This window comes from Triturus cristatus, chromosome 2_2 (assembly GCF_964204655.1).
Source record: "Triturus cristatus chromosome 2_2, aTriCri1.1, whole genome shotgun sequence".
In the NCBI taxonomy this organism is placed as follows: Eukaryota; Metazoa; Chordata; class Amphibia; order Caudata; family Salamandridae; genus Triturus; species Triturus cristatus.
In genome coordinates, this window is record NC_140582.1 from 1,006,336,955 (window position 1) to 1,006,352,433 (window position 15,479).

Sequence of the window (15,479 nt, forward strand, 5' to 3'; positions counted from 1 at the left end):
CATGTAGACACCTGGCATTGGTATGACCTTGTAGCACTGTTCATAATCAACAGTGCTGTTTCTGACATTCTAAGTTTGCCATCTCCAATTTGAGCATTATTATGATATACTTAGGATATTCTGGTCCACTTGAACTGTGGGTTAATTGCTTGGTATGAGCTTGGATTAACATGTCAAGGATCATCTCTATCCCTAATCTCTAGTTACAAAATGTGTTAAAACTAAGAAAAACTGAGCAAAAGATGTGCTATAGTTTATATTTGTGAGACATAGTAACAACATTAAAAAACTGCTGCCTTTTCTTAACCAGGGTGCTGCTGAAAGGAAATATGCTGAAGGATCACAATGATGTTCAACAAAATCGGCTAAAGTGTCTAAAGCAAAAGAAACAAGTTCTGTCTCAGATGGACACACAGCTTCAGAATAAGTTGAAGGTACATTTATTTCTCACAACTCACTAAGAGAAGGTCTGCCTCATCAATTCATATTGGATATTATACTATCATGAAATCTACCAAGCCTTTTTAATTTTAAAAAGGTTAACTGTGTGTGGTTTTACTGCCTGACTGTATAATGCTGCTTCCAAATATTTATGGTTATCACTGTGGGTGCACATGGTTGTATCAACCTTGTCAGTCTCAATTTTAGTGGCTCTATGTGAAAAGAAGTAATTTCCAAAACTGCCTTGGCCCTATTACCATTGCCAAACAGGTTTATGATGTTTGTCAACCTTTGTAGGTCCAGGTGAATCCTACTGGCAAAAAGCTAAGCGGGTAAACACCTTGTCCCAGTCATCCAAAAATGATGAACCTCTAGAACTTGCAGGAAATGTTCTATACGCTCTGTTCTGGGGCACCAAATGTTCTCAAATATTCTGGGGCATCTCATTTAACTTGAGGCCATGGTTCCCAACTTCATGTCAGGTTCACAGCCAAAGGTTCAGGTTCAACTGGTCTTTATTCTTTTTTCAAATGTGACCTTTACACTATTGTCAACTATGAGAACAGACTTTCAATATCAGAGACTCAAGAGAATTCAATAATAACACTCCTAATCCTTCCCGAAACGGATAGCTTTCCTCCATCTTCATGATGTACCCTCTGTTGTACACAAACATTGAATTTGGATCATTAATTGATGAGATTGCAGGCGGGGGATTACAACATAATATACAAAACATAACCCCCTCCACCTTTTTGGTTTAATTAAATATGGACAGATTTCCAAATTCATTTTCAGAAACCCTCTTTTGTTTATTGCTTTTGCACAAATAGAAAAAATTTACAATACAAATATATGATTTTGTTCCTTGAAAAAGTCTTGATCGCAACATATTTAATTCATTTTTTATCTATATGTTTCCGCCCCTACCTAAAATATATACACACAATCACCTTCCATACTACACACATTGTATTTGGTAAAACAATATGCATAGATATTTTTGTCCAGGTTCCCTTAAGATGTTTATGATCTCATACAATCGCGTGTAAGGTCTACTGGCAAGATATAGTTCCCACTGTCTCTATCCACACTGTCAGATAGACACATGTTTTGGTGCTTAAGTTGTGATGGAGAGCGCCTCTTTCAGGACCAATTTTCTTTTAAAATTGCAGAATACGAGCCAGGGTACAGTGGACATCTGCATCAAAACAGAATATATTTATAGTTTTAACCTCTCCATAAATATTTATTTCATCTTTGATAGTTTTTGCTCTGAAATGGTTTCATTTTAATGATCTAGTGAACTTAAATACCCATCACAATATTAACTTTGTGCGTCTTAAAATATGACACCCTTTCCCTATAAGCACTTCTATATAAGTGCTTTTCACCTACATGAAATGATCCATTAGCTACTTGATATAAACTGCCTATCTGTATATATAAAAATTCCCTTACTTGTCTGCTATGAACACTTTAAGTATATCTGTTCCATTATGATTCTTCTTCAGAGTTCTCTTCATCTAAATGTGTCCAAGAAAGTGGCATTTATCCTACAAATCCAATAATACTCAAACAATATTTCTGTTAAGACTTTTCTCATTTTACTAGCCTACAGTCTACATACGGGTAAACAGACTACCATAATGTGTGGCATTGCTAACTTGTGAGTCGTACTTTTTCATTATCTAAATTACTTAATGAGTATTTAATTTCCAAGATTTTAATGCTTACATATACATTTTGTATGTGGAGTTAAAAACATGTGACTTGGTCACCTTTGAAGCTATTATCTCTTACTGTAGTGCACTTGATATATATTAACCGAGTACAACCTCAATTCACTAAATTTAACTACTTCTCAGAGCCCTACATCATGTTATTTTGAATTAAGAACCCTTTATTGACAATGGCCACAAAAACATCAACTTCAGTACCTCCCTGATACCATATCAATCTTAAGTCAAAATAATATATCTACACTAGATTGCTAGATCATGCTGACATCTTAATATTTGTTATACTGACTATGCTTGGTTTTAGTTGCATCCTCATATATCTCACATGGATCATTAAAACAGGTAAAATGGTTGGCCCGTCAATTGCCGCCAATTTTTGATAGCATGTGACAACACTCTCTCTGATCCATTTTTCTATACTGCTCATGTTCTGCCCGCTTAAGTAATTCTACCACAGCCATATTGGAATGCACTATTTTGCATCTGTACACAGGCATCGCTAACCAAAATAATCAATTTTACTGAGCATGTTTCTAGTAAGTGCTCTTCTTAAACTACCAGACCTAAACCCATCAAATTATAAGGTTATAGCACCTTTACTCAACAATATGTTTACTATTCATCCTTATATCCTTACCAACTAGATATTGCATATATGATCTGAATATACTTGTGCCTAATATTAGCGGAATGATTTAATTCAGGACTTGAGAGAGGTATCTATATTACTGAACAAGTAGTTTGAACAAAAATTTCTATTTTGTAAGGCATATATCACTATACGTTATGCGTTCATCTATAGTGAGGCATCTATATTCTGAGCATTGGTTAAAAAATGTCTGTATTGTGATGCAAGTTATTTCTTTTCAGTTTACCAATTTTTCCACCCACTTCAATTCCATATGCCATTTCCCTTGGGATCCTTTAGTTTAGACCTATATATAAAGTGAATAGCCAATTTACATCCCTAGGTTTTAACACTTTCTTTGAGTTTTCTTCTCCAACATGACTTCCTATCTTTCCCAAGATAATCCATCTGCAGTACCTTTCTTTGCTTATGTTAAATACAATATTTTACTAATGGTGCTCTGATCTTTTTAATAGTGATGTGTGCTCTCCTAAACTTGTTTTTATTTGACGGCCTACTTCTCCTATAGATCACAAATTACATGAGAACAAGATCAACTATACCACATTGATGGTTAATCAATTTGTCATTGTTATATCTGCATTCTTGGCATGGTTCCCCTTAACTTTTTGCCTTCAGACCTCCTGTTATTTGACGTTTTTCTGGCCGTAGGACTCTGCACACTTTACCACTGCTAACCAGTGCTAAAGTGCTTGTACTCTTTCCAGAAAACATGATAACATTGGGTTATATCCAATTGATATTTTTAATTTTCTTGTAAGTCCCTAGTAAAGTGACACTACATGTACCCAGGGCCTGTAAAATAAATGCTACAAGTGGACCTGCCATTAGCGATAATGGGGTGACCATGTGTCCCTCAGAACCTGGCTATTTATGATATAGAAAACAAGTGGTTCTGTTGGGAAGTTACAATTGCTTTGATCTGTACATATAATACAATTTGAAATTTTATTTCCGAGTAGTCCACAAATGATTTTTACAAAAGGAGAGAAAAGGAAACGCGCCACAATGGCAAAGAAATTTGTCAAAGATAGAATTATTTACTAATTTGTTATTTACACAAAATAATAATAAATATGGCTGTCAAAGAAACATTGAATTACGGCGATACAGTAGTGACTGTAATGCAGGATAAGTGACATGTAGTGGTACGTGTGGTCAACAGTGCTTTACAGGTATAACAGACATGAGTGACACAAATGTAGTGGATTCAAGAACTTATTTCTTTCTGTCAATTAGTTTACACATGAATACAAGACCCAAGTATGATTTTAAGTTCAGGTGAAGGAGACCGTATGGACTAGTGTGACAATAACGTCGACGTTTCGACCCTTGAGGATAGCGCAGCTTAATATGCGTCAGAAGCGGGTCTTCTTCAGGACTGTCGGGGGGGATTGTGGACAGCCTGTGGGATTAATTAGAGACAAGAAATCAGGTGTGTCCCAATAATCCAAAGGACTATCGTGTGTTTCGCAGTAGCGAAGGTGTTATGCTTACCGCAAATTCCGAAACTATCGAAAATCGATGCCTGTGATCCTAATAATTTATTAAATAGAGATCCAGGTACTTTAATGGAAAGGGGGACAACATTTTGGGATCAAATTAATAAAATGTCACATTTAATGTAGGAGAGCTAGCAAACGTGGCATGTGTACACCTACTCCAGCGGTGAAGCATAAATTGGCCTTACCATAGACCCTGCTGTAAGATCAGGGTATAATGTGGCTCCAACTCGATGTAATGAAGAAGAAATCACCATCCAGTGAAATTTAATAGACTGAGACCTGCACCATGAGGTTGTGGTCTACAAAGGAGACAATGTAGAATTTATCTAAAAAGCGGCGTGGTTTTAGGGAATTATATTTTAACTGTGCACAACGGTTTGAATTAAACAAATTACAAACTTGTGCAACGGTATTAATCAAACAAATTGCATATCAACTATGCGTAACGTTGTGAGGCATACCTGCGTGGTGGATGAATCTGTCGTGGCACATAAGCTCCACCAGCCGGTTGGAGTCGTGCAGTGCCAAATCTGCTTATTCAGAGATGCCGCCGATAGCGATCATCAACTGCAGGCATAAAGAGGATTCTATTTAGTACTAAGTCCGTCTGCGTATGGAAAAAAAAGAGCAAAGCGTGCTTACCAAGGTAACTCTCTTACCTCTGGAGAGAAGTTGTGTGCTCATTCTGACTCTGCTAACGTCAAAGTGAGGCAGTGCAGGCAACTGTCAGTATTTGACAGCTCACTGACGTCGGCCGGCTCGTCTATATCCCCATGTCGGTGTTTGAAATCCCGGGTCCTGGGGAAATTAATTTCAAGGGGGCTTGGACTCTTGTCATAGGGAATTGATAACGAAGCGCCACAGTATTCTCTAGAAAGAGCACCCATTGTGCATTTAAAACACAAATTCATATAAAACAACCCAATTTAAACATATACATTGTAGTGTTACATATATTACATATCAACAGTACATATCTGGTGTACGCCTTGTCTAAGGTAATTTCCTACACAAGGAAACTGTAATATTTGGTACAGTGTCTTGATATCCAGCGTGTACATAGGCACTGATTGTATCATACATATGGGAAGAATTGGGCATTATGGTTACTTTTTTCTACAGTCCCATGCTAGCATGACATGATGTATGAAACAGTATGGAAACTCAGACAATGCAGACAGTGTATTTTACATGTGATATATGCCTTTACACCATGTCTAGTTTTTTCATTCACCCCTGTCCAGTGACTAATTTACAAGTCCAAAGTATGGATCCACCTGCAGCACTGCATGGTCCATCCACTCAAGTAGCACTCTAAACATGTCCTTGGCCTGCCATTGCAGAGCGTGCATGTGCAGTTTAAACTACCATTTTGACCTGGCAAAATAAACCTTTTGCCAGGGCCAAACTTCCTTTTCCAAACAAATAAGTCACCCCTTGGGTAGGCCGTAGACAGCCCAGAACGCAGGGTGGAATGTATACGAAAAGTAGGACATTTACTTTTAAGTTTTACATGTCCTCGTAGTGAAAAACTCTTAAATTTGTTTATCACTACTGCAAGGCCTACCTCTCCCATAGGATAACATTAGGTTAACTGATTACATTTACTAATAACGTTCAATTGGAAGCAGGTAGGAATGTCGTGTTTGGTGTCTAAAGAATTGGAATTAACACCCTCTTTAATGGTAAAGTCGGATTTTAAGTCACAATTCTAAAAATATCACTTTTTGAAAGTTGCCATTTTCTTGTCCCAACCATTTGGCTTCTCCTGACTCTCTCCTGGGTCACATGACTAGGTGTAGCTGGCAGTTGGTCTTTGTGTATTGCTCCCAGACAGTGGAACAAGGGGCCATAGGTGTTGACAGGTTGGGCCATCTCTGTCTTGATGAGGGGGCAGCTGTCACCTACCACACTTGCACATCAAAAAGTCTCTGCCTGAGCACACTCACAAGGGGCTTTGCACTGCTCTATTTTACAATCTGGGCAAGGGCTGAGAGGCAGGAAATTGCAAGCACCTCTGGGGATGGAAACCTAAAGAGTCTTCTCCTATTTCAATGTTGACACCAGGTATAAATATTGGACCCTCAGACCCAACACTTGAGTTCACTTCTGGACCTGTGGGAAACTCAGAAGGACTGCTGTGCTGGTCAGAAGGAGTGCTGCTCTGTTTCCCTGCTGGCTGAATGAAGGACTGGACCTGCATCTTGAACTCAGGACCACCATAGTGACTCCAAGGGCCAGTTGGCTTGCCCACTGTTAAGAAGCCTCAGAGACAGAACAGTCTCCAATCACCTTGAACCCAGCACAATGACTCAGTCTGTTGTTAGTCTTGTCCACCAAGTAGCCACACCAGTCCTGGACTCTTAGAAGTGGACCTGAAGGTGCTCTGCCATCCTAGCTCTAATCTTGTGGGCAACACCGATGCAATGCAGCACATCTCCTCTGACCTCCGCTTCAGAACAACCGTTATGTGACGCTTTCTCAATGCAGGACTCCGCATCTCAGCCCTTCTCCTCAGATCCTCCACGGCAAGGGACATCCTCGAACCAGGCTTTCACATCGCAAGCACCTTGTTGATTGCATCCCCGATGACCATGCAGAACTCCTCATCGCAAGCCCCATAACTTCTTTGGTACCAGCAGGTGCGCAACGCATCTTTGATGCAGGACTTCCCATCGCAAGCCCCTCCTCAATGATGCAGGACCTCACTCCGCAGCTCCTCAGAGCTGCCGCTGCGCGATACATCCTCAACGTGAAATCTAGTAATGCTCCCCAACCAGGATTAAGGTACTCTAGTTAAGTGGGCCTAACTTGGTCCCTGTATCTCATCCATGCTCCATCGCAGTTTGCCTGAAGCAGTGGCGGCTCCTCGGATAAGGAGGAGGAGCACCGCCGCACTGCTTTTGGAGCAGTGAAAGAGGGAAAAATAAAATGACAATAACTAAACGTTATTAACAATTTATTTTTGGTTGCTGCGGGGCAGGGTTAGAGTGGGGCGGGCTGGTGGCTTAGGGGGGAGGAGTGGAATATGCACACTAAGTGCACCTGACTGCTTGGCCAGCTGTTTTGGCCGGCCAAACAGTCATGCGCAATTTGCATATTCCGTACCAGGCAGTAATGGAGAGCCTGATAGAGAATATGCACAGGGCTCCCTGTCCTGATTTCAGAGCCCATCCACGGAGCTCAGACCAATCACAACGCTGCATTGTAGCGTTGTGATTGTCTCAGGGGAGCTTGTGTGCCTGGTGCTTTCTGCAGCTTCTTCCAGACTGGAGTCAGGAAGAGCAGAGAAGCGGAGGAGAGATGCAGCCAGCGGATAAAGTAAGGGCATTAAAAAAAATATATATTTTCAACCCCCTCCTTCATCTCCCCTCTTGCCCCCCTGCCGCCCCCATTCCCTACTAGCCACCACTGGCCTGAAGTTGTGACTTTGTCTCAGTCCAGCACGGCTAGATAACCACAGTTGGTGCTTTGTGCTTCTAGGCGCTGTTTTGACTTAATTCTTTAAAATTGTATATCTCTGGTTCTACTGATTGTATTTTTTGTCATTTTAATGTCAAACCATTTATTACATTTTACTCTAATTTTCGATATTGGTTTGGGATTTTTCTTGTGTTGTGTTTTAACTTTATTACTGTTTGAAGTGCTTTACTTTACACATTGCCTCTAAATTAAGTCTGACTGCTTTCTGCCAAGCTACCAGAGGGTTAAGAACAGATTAATTTGGGGTTTGCTTGTGTTTCACCCTAACAGAGATTGTGGTTGTGGCTTGTGTAGGGTTTCACCCTCCCCCCCCCATCCAGTAACCCAATGTCCAGCACTATAGATTTTAGCGCTGGGTCCTGCTGACTTTTAAGCATCTTGGAAATTCCATAAAATACTGTAGTTGGAGGGCACTCATATTCGTGACAAAAAAATCTCCTCTGTGTAATGCTTCCATCAACACACTTCCTATTTTGTGTTAGTGTGTATTTAGAGCATTGGTTCTAACTTCTTTGATGGAATTCTGAGTTAGACAGCATCACTTAACCTTTTATTAATATGTATTTGTGTCAGAGCAGTGCCACCTCCTTTGTTGCGTAGCTTAATTGTGAGACTGGGTTCTTGTAATTTTACCAGAGAGAGTATTTCTTTTTCCAAATGTGCTTCGCTGCATGGGAAAAAATGTGTGGGGCTCCCCAGACCCTTTTTGGATACTTTGGGTCCTAACATGTCTTACTATTTTTCACAATACTTTAAGCGGTACAATCCAGTGCAGTGTGGTACAGTGCTCAGTGCATGAAGTTTATATACACATGAACACAAAATAGCATTCAGGTTTTCACAGTAATGTAAATCAACAAAATTCAATACAATGTATTTGAATCCAGCTTTAGACAACAGTTGTGGAATTTAAACCAGGCACCCCACTTGTGTGTCCTTTCTTTCTCCCTTCCAGATAGAGAGCCTCCTGAAAGTCTATGAGCCTTGAGTTTCATAGCATTCGCTGGTGTGGCTTACCATTTAAGTCCTTGTTGACAAAACAGAAGCGACAATGCTCTTTGTGAGAGCTGGCTTTCAAAGAGTGTCAAACCATGTATGACATGTGGTTTCTGAGATGGAAGTCACTGGCAGCCATGTTGTTTTTTGTCTGAACAGGCCTTAAATCAGAGCAAGCTTGCTTTTATAGACTTCTATTCAATAAGTGAGCTGTCCACAGGAAATCTTTAGTCCTAGGTGATCCTCAGATCTGCAGCTCATTCACATCCCTTCTCACCTTTCCGGGATTAATAAATGTGTGGTAGAAACCAATCACTTGGGAGCTACATACAGCCCACAGGAATGGAGATGACAGAAGAAGATTAAAGTGGATTTCTGAAAGATATAAATATGACAACTTTTTAAAATGTCATTCTTATGACCTATACAATGAAAATCCATGTTAACTAATTGTTTTTATTTGTATTGCTAAGGTAAGTTTAGGTCATTTTTTAATCCAAAGTTAGGAAGAAAGAGGCACAGACTTACCAATGTATTCAATGCTGTCTCCTGAATGGTAACATAGTACTTTGGCTCAGATTACCTTGTTAAACATGCAAGCTTACATTGTGCAAATATGAGCATTATGCAGCTAGGTCTCACTTTGGTAAGCCATCATGACAACTGACTTACCTAAAGCCAAATTTAGTACTTCAAAATGATAAACAGGTCCCCTTTAAACACTGTCATGGCCACCAGTTGGCTATGACTGCTCCTCAGCCTGTGTTCTAGGTTATACTCTGTAAAAGTCATATACCATATGTGACCCACAGCAGGGCTTTTTGCCAATCACATGAGGCATTTGTCATTTTTGTGACCTCAGCAGCATGATGAACGTTTATGGCTGGGTATTCCTAAAGTCAATTGCACAAATGAATTAGTCAACATTATTTTCATATTTTATGAGAAACCAAATGAAGTGAATAGATGCTTTAGACTTTCTCTATACCCAGAATTCAAAAACACCCGTATTTATTTCCATCCAAACCCACAAATTCTGGCACAATGTAGAACTTTTAGATTTCTTACCCCACTGCTTCATTTTTTTCCCAGATGAACCTAGCCTTCCCCAAACCTCTTTCTTTCACCACATAACTGGGCAGTACAAAATGGTTCATCCACTTTCAAAAGCAATAACAAAAACTTGTGGTTATGGTTTTCTTGGCAGATTGGTAATGATTGTGTTTCCTGGTATACATTTTTGCATAATGCCTGTTAGACCTGGCACCATTGGCGTGGGTCTCCCTTCCATTTTCTGCTATTGCCTCCCATGTTTTTGCTATGTTTTTGATGGTCTAGATGCTTTGGGCACTTTGCCACTGCTATTCAGTGCCAAAGTGCAAGTGCTCCCTATTGAAAAATTGTTGTAATGGATTAGTGACTCCATGATTGGCTATTTGATTTACTTGTCAGACCCGAGTACAGTGCACCATGTGTGCCCAGGGCCTGTAAATGAAATACTGCTGGTGGGCTTGCAGCACTGGGTGTGCCACCCACAGAAGCAGCTTGTAAAATATGGCTCAGGCCTGCCATTGCAGAGCCTGTGTGCAGTCTGGGACTGCCATGTCAACTTGGCAAGTGCACACACTTGCCAGTCGCTAAACCTTCCCTTTTCTACCTATTACTCATCCCTAAGGTAGGCCCAAGGGCAGGGTGCATTGTATGTAAAAGGTAGGACATGCCCCAATGTCCTGATAGTGAATTACAGCCAATTTCGTTTTTCACTATTTCAAGGCTACCTGTTCCAATAGGCCAGAATGGGCAGTTTGATTATAACATCTTAAAATCCTAACTGACCCAGGGAACAAGGTAGAAATTCGAGTTTAGTATGCCTGAACTCAGAATGTTAATCTTAGTGAGGGTGTTTCCTTTTTTAGCAAGTAAGTAATTTGTTGCCTAACCATCCAGCATGTCTCTGCTAGGTTTGTGTATTCCATGTCTGGTTTGTGAGTGACAGGGGTCTGGAATCTGATAGGTCAGGGCTGGGCTGAATAGGACCTGCATTGAATAGAGAGTAGGGGGCAGAGATTTCCTTTCACTGACCTGAGCCCTCATAGAATAGAGAGTAGGGGGGAGATTTCCTTTCAGCTACCTGGGCCAAGACTGCTCTCAAACAATGCTGTCTCCACCTCCTGCCAGGAAGCTGCACCCAGGAGGACAGAACTGGTTTTGACTAGGTACAGACACTCTCTGCCTTCAGAGAACAAACGATTGTGCAGTATAAATATCGGGGCCCAGACCCCAAAACTTTATTTCACTTCTGGGAATCAAGACGAACCTTTGCCATTGAGAAGAACCGGAGAAGCTGAAGGAAGATTACTGCCCCTGTGCTGTTTGCTGTTGGGGTTGGCCTGCAGTGGTTACTTTATTGCCAAGTAAAGGAGAAAAGGACTTTGTTGTGTGTACTTTATCATCTTGAGGAATATCTCCAAGGGCTTGTGACTGAGTTTGCCTCATGTTCTGAAGTCTCATGGACACAAAGACTTCATCACCAGCTCCCCCTCAATTCCCTTGCAGGGAAATCTACCTTCAGTGAGGTGCCTGCTGTTGTTTGGGCCCTCTGAGAGACTGCGTGTCACTGAGAACTGGAAGCGTGATGCAACAAGGAGAAGCGTGTCAGCGCCGCAGCAGTTGTCGTTGCATCGCCGAAGAAGCGTGCCATGGCCGCAGTTGTTCGCCACCGCATCGCGGACAAAGCGTGTCGCATCACCGGTAAAGCGTGCCGCCGCCGCAGAGGTCGCCGTCGCATCACCGGAGAAGCGTGTCGCAGGGCCTGTCGCGACTCTAAAGTTCACAGTTTTCGCGGCACGGCTGTCGGCCGTGCACGCATTGCATCCACGTTGTCGCATTGCATCCAAGACGCCATTTTGTCGCATCGCACCAGATCGTCGCATCGAGGCGCCATCTTGTCGCATCATAACCGGAACGCATTTAGTAACCGACGCATCACCTCCTCTCCAGTAAGGAACCAACGCATCACCTCCCCTGCGCTGCAGTAAGGAACCGTTGCATCACCACCCCCGAAGCAAGGAACCGACGCATCATCTTCCCTGCGACCCTTTTGTTTGTATTGCATGACGCATCTAAAGTACTTTGAGAGTAAAGTGTCGCATTTACCATCTACATTGAACTAAGCTATTTCTACCATTTTAAGGTCATATTTTTATTATAGTAGTGTGGATTTTTGTCGTTTGGTCTTGTGTTAAGTCTAGTAAAGATTACTTATTTTTCAAAACTGTTGTGGTGTCCATTTGTAGTGTTTTCACTGTATTACTGTATGTGTTCACAAATGCTTTACACACTGCCTCTGAGATAAGCCTGTCTGCTCTTGCCAAGCTACCAAGGGAGTGAGCAGGGGTTATTTTAGAAGTGCAGCCTCTTACCCTGACTTATAGCAAGGGTCCCTATTTGAATAAAGTTGCAAACCATTGCCAACAAGAGACCCCCATTTCTAACATTGGTGGTCAGCGGTGAGGATTTGGACTTGCATTTGTGACTCCTATACAGTGATTGGTGTACACTACTAGTGAGTGCAGACCATAACGTGATCACATACATCTTTGAACGAATTTATTCCTCGGGACTTCTATTTTTGCTAAGAACTGCCAATTCTTGTCACCATGACCAAAACAGCATCCAACACATCTATGGATCTACAATTTGAAGAAGAAAGGGTGGATACCTACTCTGTGCCAAGCTTGAAACCTGTAAAAAAACTAAAATCCCTGTGAAAGGCATCACCAGGAAGGAAGAGTTCCAAAAGGCGCTGAGGGCCTGGTTGGAATATAGAAATGCTACTGAGCATCCTGAAGAGCCTAGGGAGGAAGCAGAGAATAAGATGGGCAGCTGGATGGGCCATTGGGCCTGACCGGGGGAGAAAGTACCTTCCAGGCCAGGCAGCAGTGTTTCTTCAAAGGGCCTGTCACCAGAGGAGCTGGAGGATAGGGCAAGGGATAGAATGCATAAGTTGAAGCTAGCCAAGCTCAAGCTGGGTGGTCAGATGGAGTTAGAGAATAAGAAGTTAGCCTTGGAAGAGAAGAGAATGCAGTTAGAGCATGAAAGGATGTTGAGGGAGTTGGAATTGAAAGCCAAGAGTTTAGAAATTACTCTCTCTGATGGCAGCACACCATCCGTGCCTGTAGAAACAAGATGTCATTAAGGAGTTCCACAAGAATGAAGATATTGGGGAATGGTTTAAGGCCAATGAGGTAGCTATGACCTCCCACTGGGTCCCTGCGAAGGATTAGGGAGCAGGGTTGTGGGGCGGTTCCTCAGTGATGGGCGGGATACCTTGTTAGATTTGCCATCTGAGGATCAGAATTCCTATGTCCACATGAAGGAAGCCTTATAGACCAGGTATGGGTTGAGCCCAGAGCTTTATAGACAAAGGTTTAGAAATTCTAAGAAACTGGAGTCAAGTACTTGGGTAGAATATGTGTCTTTTTTTGCAGAGCATTGGATGGTTGGGTGAAGGGTAGCAAAGTTAAGGATTTTGAAGCATTCTATGACATGATAGCATGGGAGCACTTGTCTACTAGTTGTTTTCCAGAGCTATGCCAGCACTTTATTTATAGTAAGCTGACTAACCCCAGGAAGCTTGCTGAGGAGGCGGACCGCAGGGTGAGCACCCGGGTCCACAAGGGTCATATGGGAGACTTTGCCAAAGTTGGTCAGGGTCCCCAGCAGAAGAGTGTGGGGGACAAGGGTAAACAGAGGGAGTTCCAGAAAGGGCCCCAAAGTAATCCCCAAGGGAACCAAGGGAAGGGTTCCCAGCCTCCCCATGAGAAGAAGTCAAGGGACCGACAGATAAGCCTGTTCAGAGGGGTCCCAAGAGATGTTTTGGTTGTGCTCAGGTGGGCCACTTCTTCTGGGATTCCCAGTGACCCAACAAAGGTAAAACAGCACCCTCTGGTGCACCGCGGCGGCAGATGGCTAGTGTATCCCTGGGGGAGGAGATGGGTGCCCAAGGTGGGTGGGGTCCTCAATAGATGTCCCTAGTCTCTTTAGGAGACTGTGAGGTGGTCCCCAGAACCCAACTGCCTGATAACACTAAGAAATACAGGCAGTGGGTGACCATCAATGGTCATAGGGTGGAGGCTCTGAGAGACACCGGAGCTAGTGTGACAGCTATCATATGTTGGCTGTTGTCTGAAGAGCAGGTGATCCCCAATGCATTTTACCCTGTTGTTGCTGCTGACAACACAGAGATCCACTGCAAGGTTGCTCAGGTCCCCTTTGAGTTGGGGGGGGGGGGGGTGGTCTCAGGTACCCTTCAAGTAGCTGTGAGGCCAGCCATGCCTGTTGACTGTCTGTTAGGCAATGATTTGGAGAGCTCTCCTTGGGCAGAGGTGGAGCGAAGTGCTCATTTGGAGATGTTGGGTTTGCCAGAGTGGGCGTGTGTGACCACTCGGTCTATGGCAGCCAGTAAGTGTATTCAAGAGGACCTGGAGCCTGAAAGAGTGGCCCATGTGCCTGCCTTAAAGAGAAGAGGCAGGGGGTGTGGGAAACCAGCCCCCAAAGTTCCCACAGTCCAGGAGGAGGCAGACCTTGAGGGGGATGCCCTGGAACCTACAGGAGAAAGTAGCTGAACTGGGGGACCTGCCTGAGCTGAGCCATTGGCAGCAGAAAGGAGGACCCTTCAGGGAAGAGTTCTGCGAGGATCAGAGGAAGTGCCCTTCTCTTGTGGGTTTGCGGCAACAGGCCACAAACCAGGCAGGAGGTGATCAGTCTGGATCACATTGGATCTACTCGGAGAATGGTCTCCTGTATAGCGAGCCTAAGGTTTCTGAGCCTGGGTCATCCCGTGTGCTGGTGGTACCCCAGCGCTTCAGAGCCTTCCTACTGGGGCTGTCTCATGATGTGCCTTTAGCAGGACATTTGAGGCAGTAAAAGACCTTTGAAAGGCTTGTTACCCACTTTTATTGTCCCCAAATGCGCAAGAGTTCAGATACTCATTGCAGGACCTGTCAGACTTGCCATGCAAGTGGTAAGTGTGGGAGGAAGCAAAAGGCTCCTCTCCAGCCGTGCCCTGTGGTCAGCGCCCCCTTTGAAAGGGTTGGCATTGTTCAATTCAATTGTTCTTTATTTCGGTCTCTTGGACCATAAAAGAATTACAGCATAAAAGAAATTCATAACATTGGAATACAGTTACAATTTACAATTAATATAACAATTTGTAAAACCATCATTCGTTCAATAACTTAATACACTGAGTGCGTCTGTGCCACATTGAAGTTAAAAATTTTGCCACCGCGAATACAATTGGGGCAGACAGATCACTTTTCAGGATCCTATAAGCAAGACGATAGCGCCTAAAGCCCAGATTTCTTAGTATTGGGACAAGCCAGTAATTTCTTGCTTTTCTGTATGCTGGACAGAAAAATATTATGTGCAAGTCGCACTCCCTCCAGTAATCACAAGCTGGGCAATGGAGTGAGCTCTCAGCATTTGTCCATCGCGCAGTGTGCACTTTGAGAGGAAGGGTGCCATACCGCCATTGCAAAAAAAGTTTCCTGGTAAGTGGGGGGCCAATATTGTCATAAACATCCTCCTGGAGATATAAGTCTTTTACCCTCAAGAATTTGCCCGTCAGGAACCTCTCCTCTGCGTTGTTTATGTTAATGC

The 15,479-nt window shown here is 42.9% G+C and overlaps 1 protein-coding gene across 2 annotated transcripts in view; it reads left to right on the forward strand.

Moving 5' to 3' along the window:
• The window catches only part of EVC (EvC ciliary complex subunit 1), a 719,388-nt gene that overhangs the window by 668,668 nt on the left and 35,241 nt on the right, over positions 1-15,479 (forward strand). For both annotated transcript variants that reach the window (XM_085642437.1, XM_085642438.1), the window contains exon 18: positions 311-434. In XM_085642437.1, the coding sequence (XP_085498563.1) occupies positions 311-434 (124 nt within the window). The remainder of the gene's footprint in view (positions 1-310; positions 435-15,479) is intronic.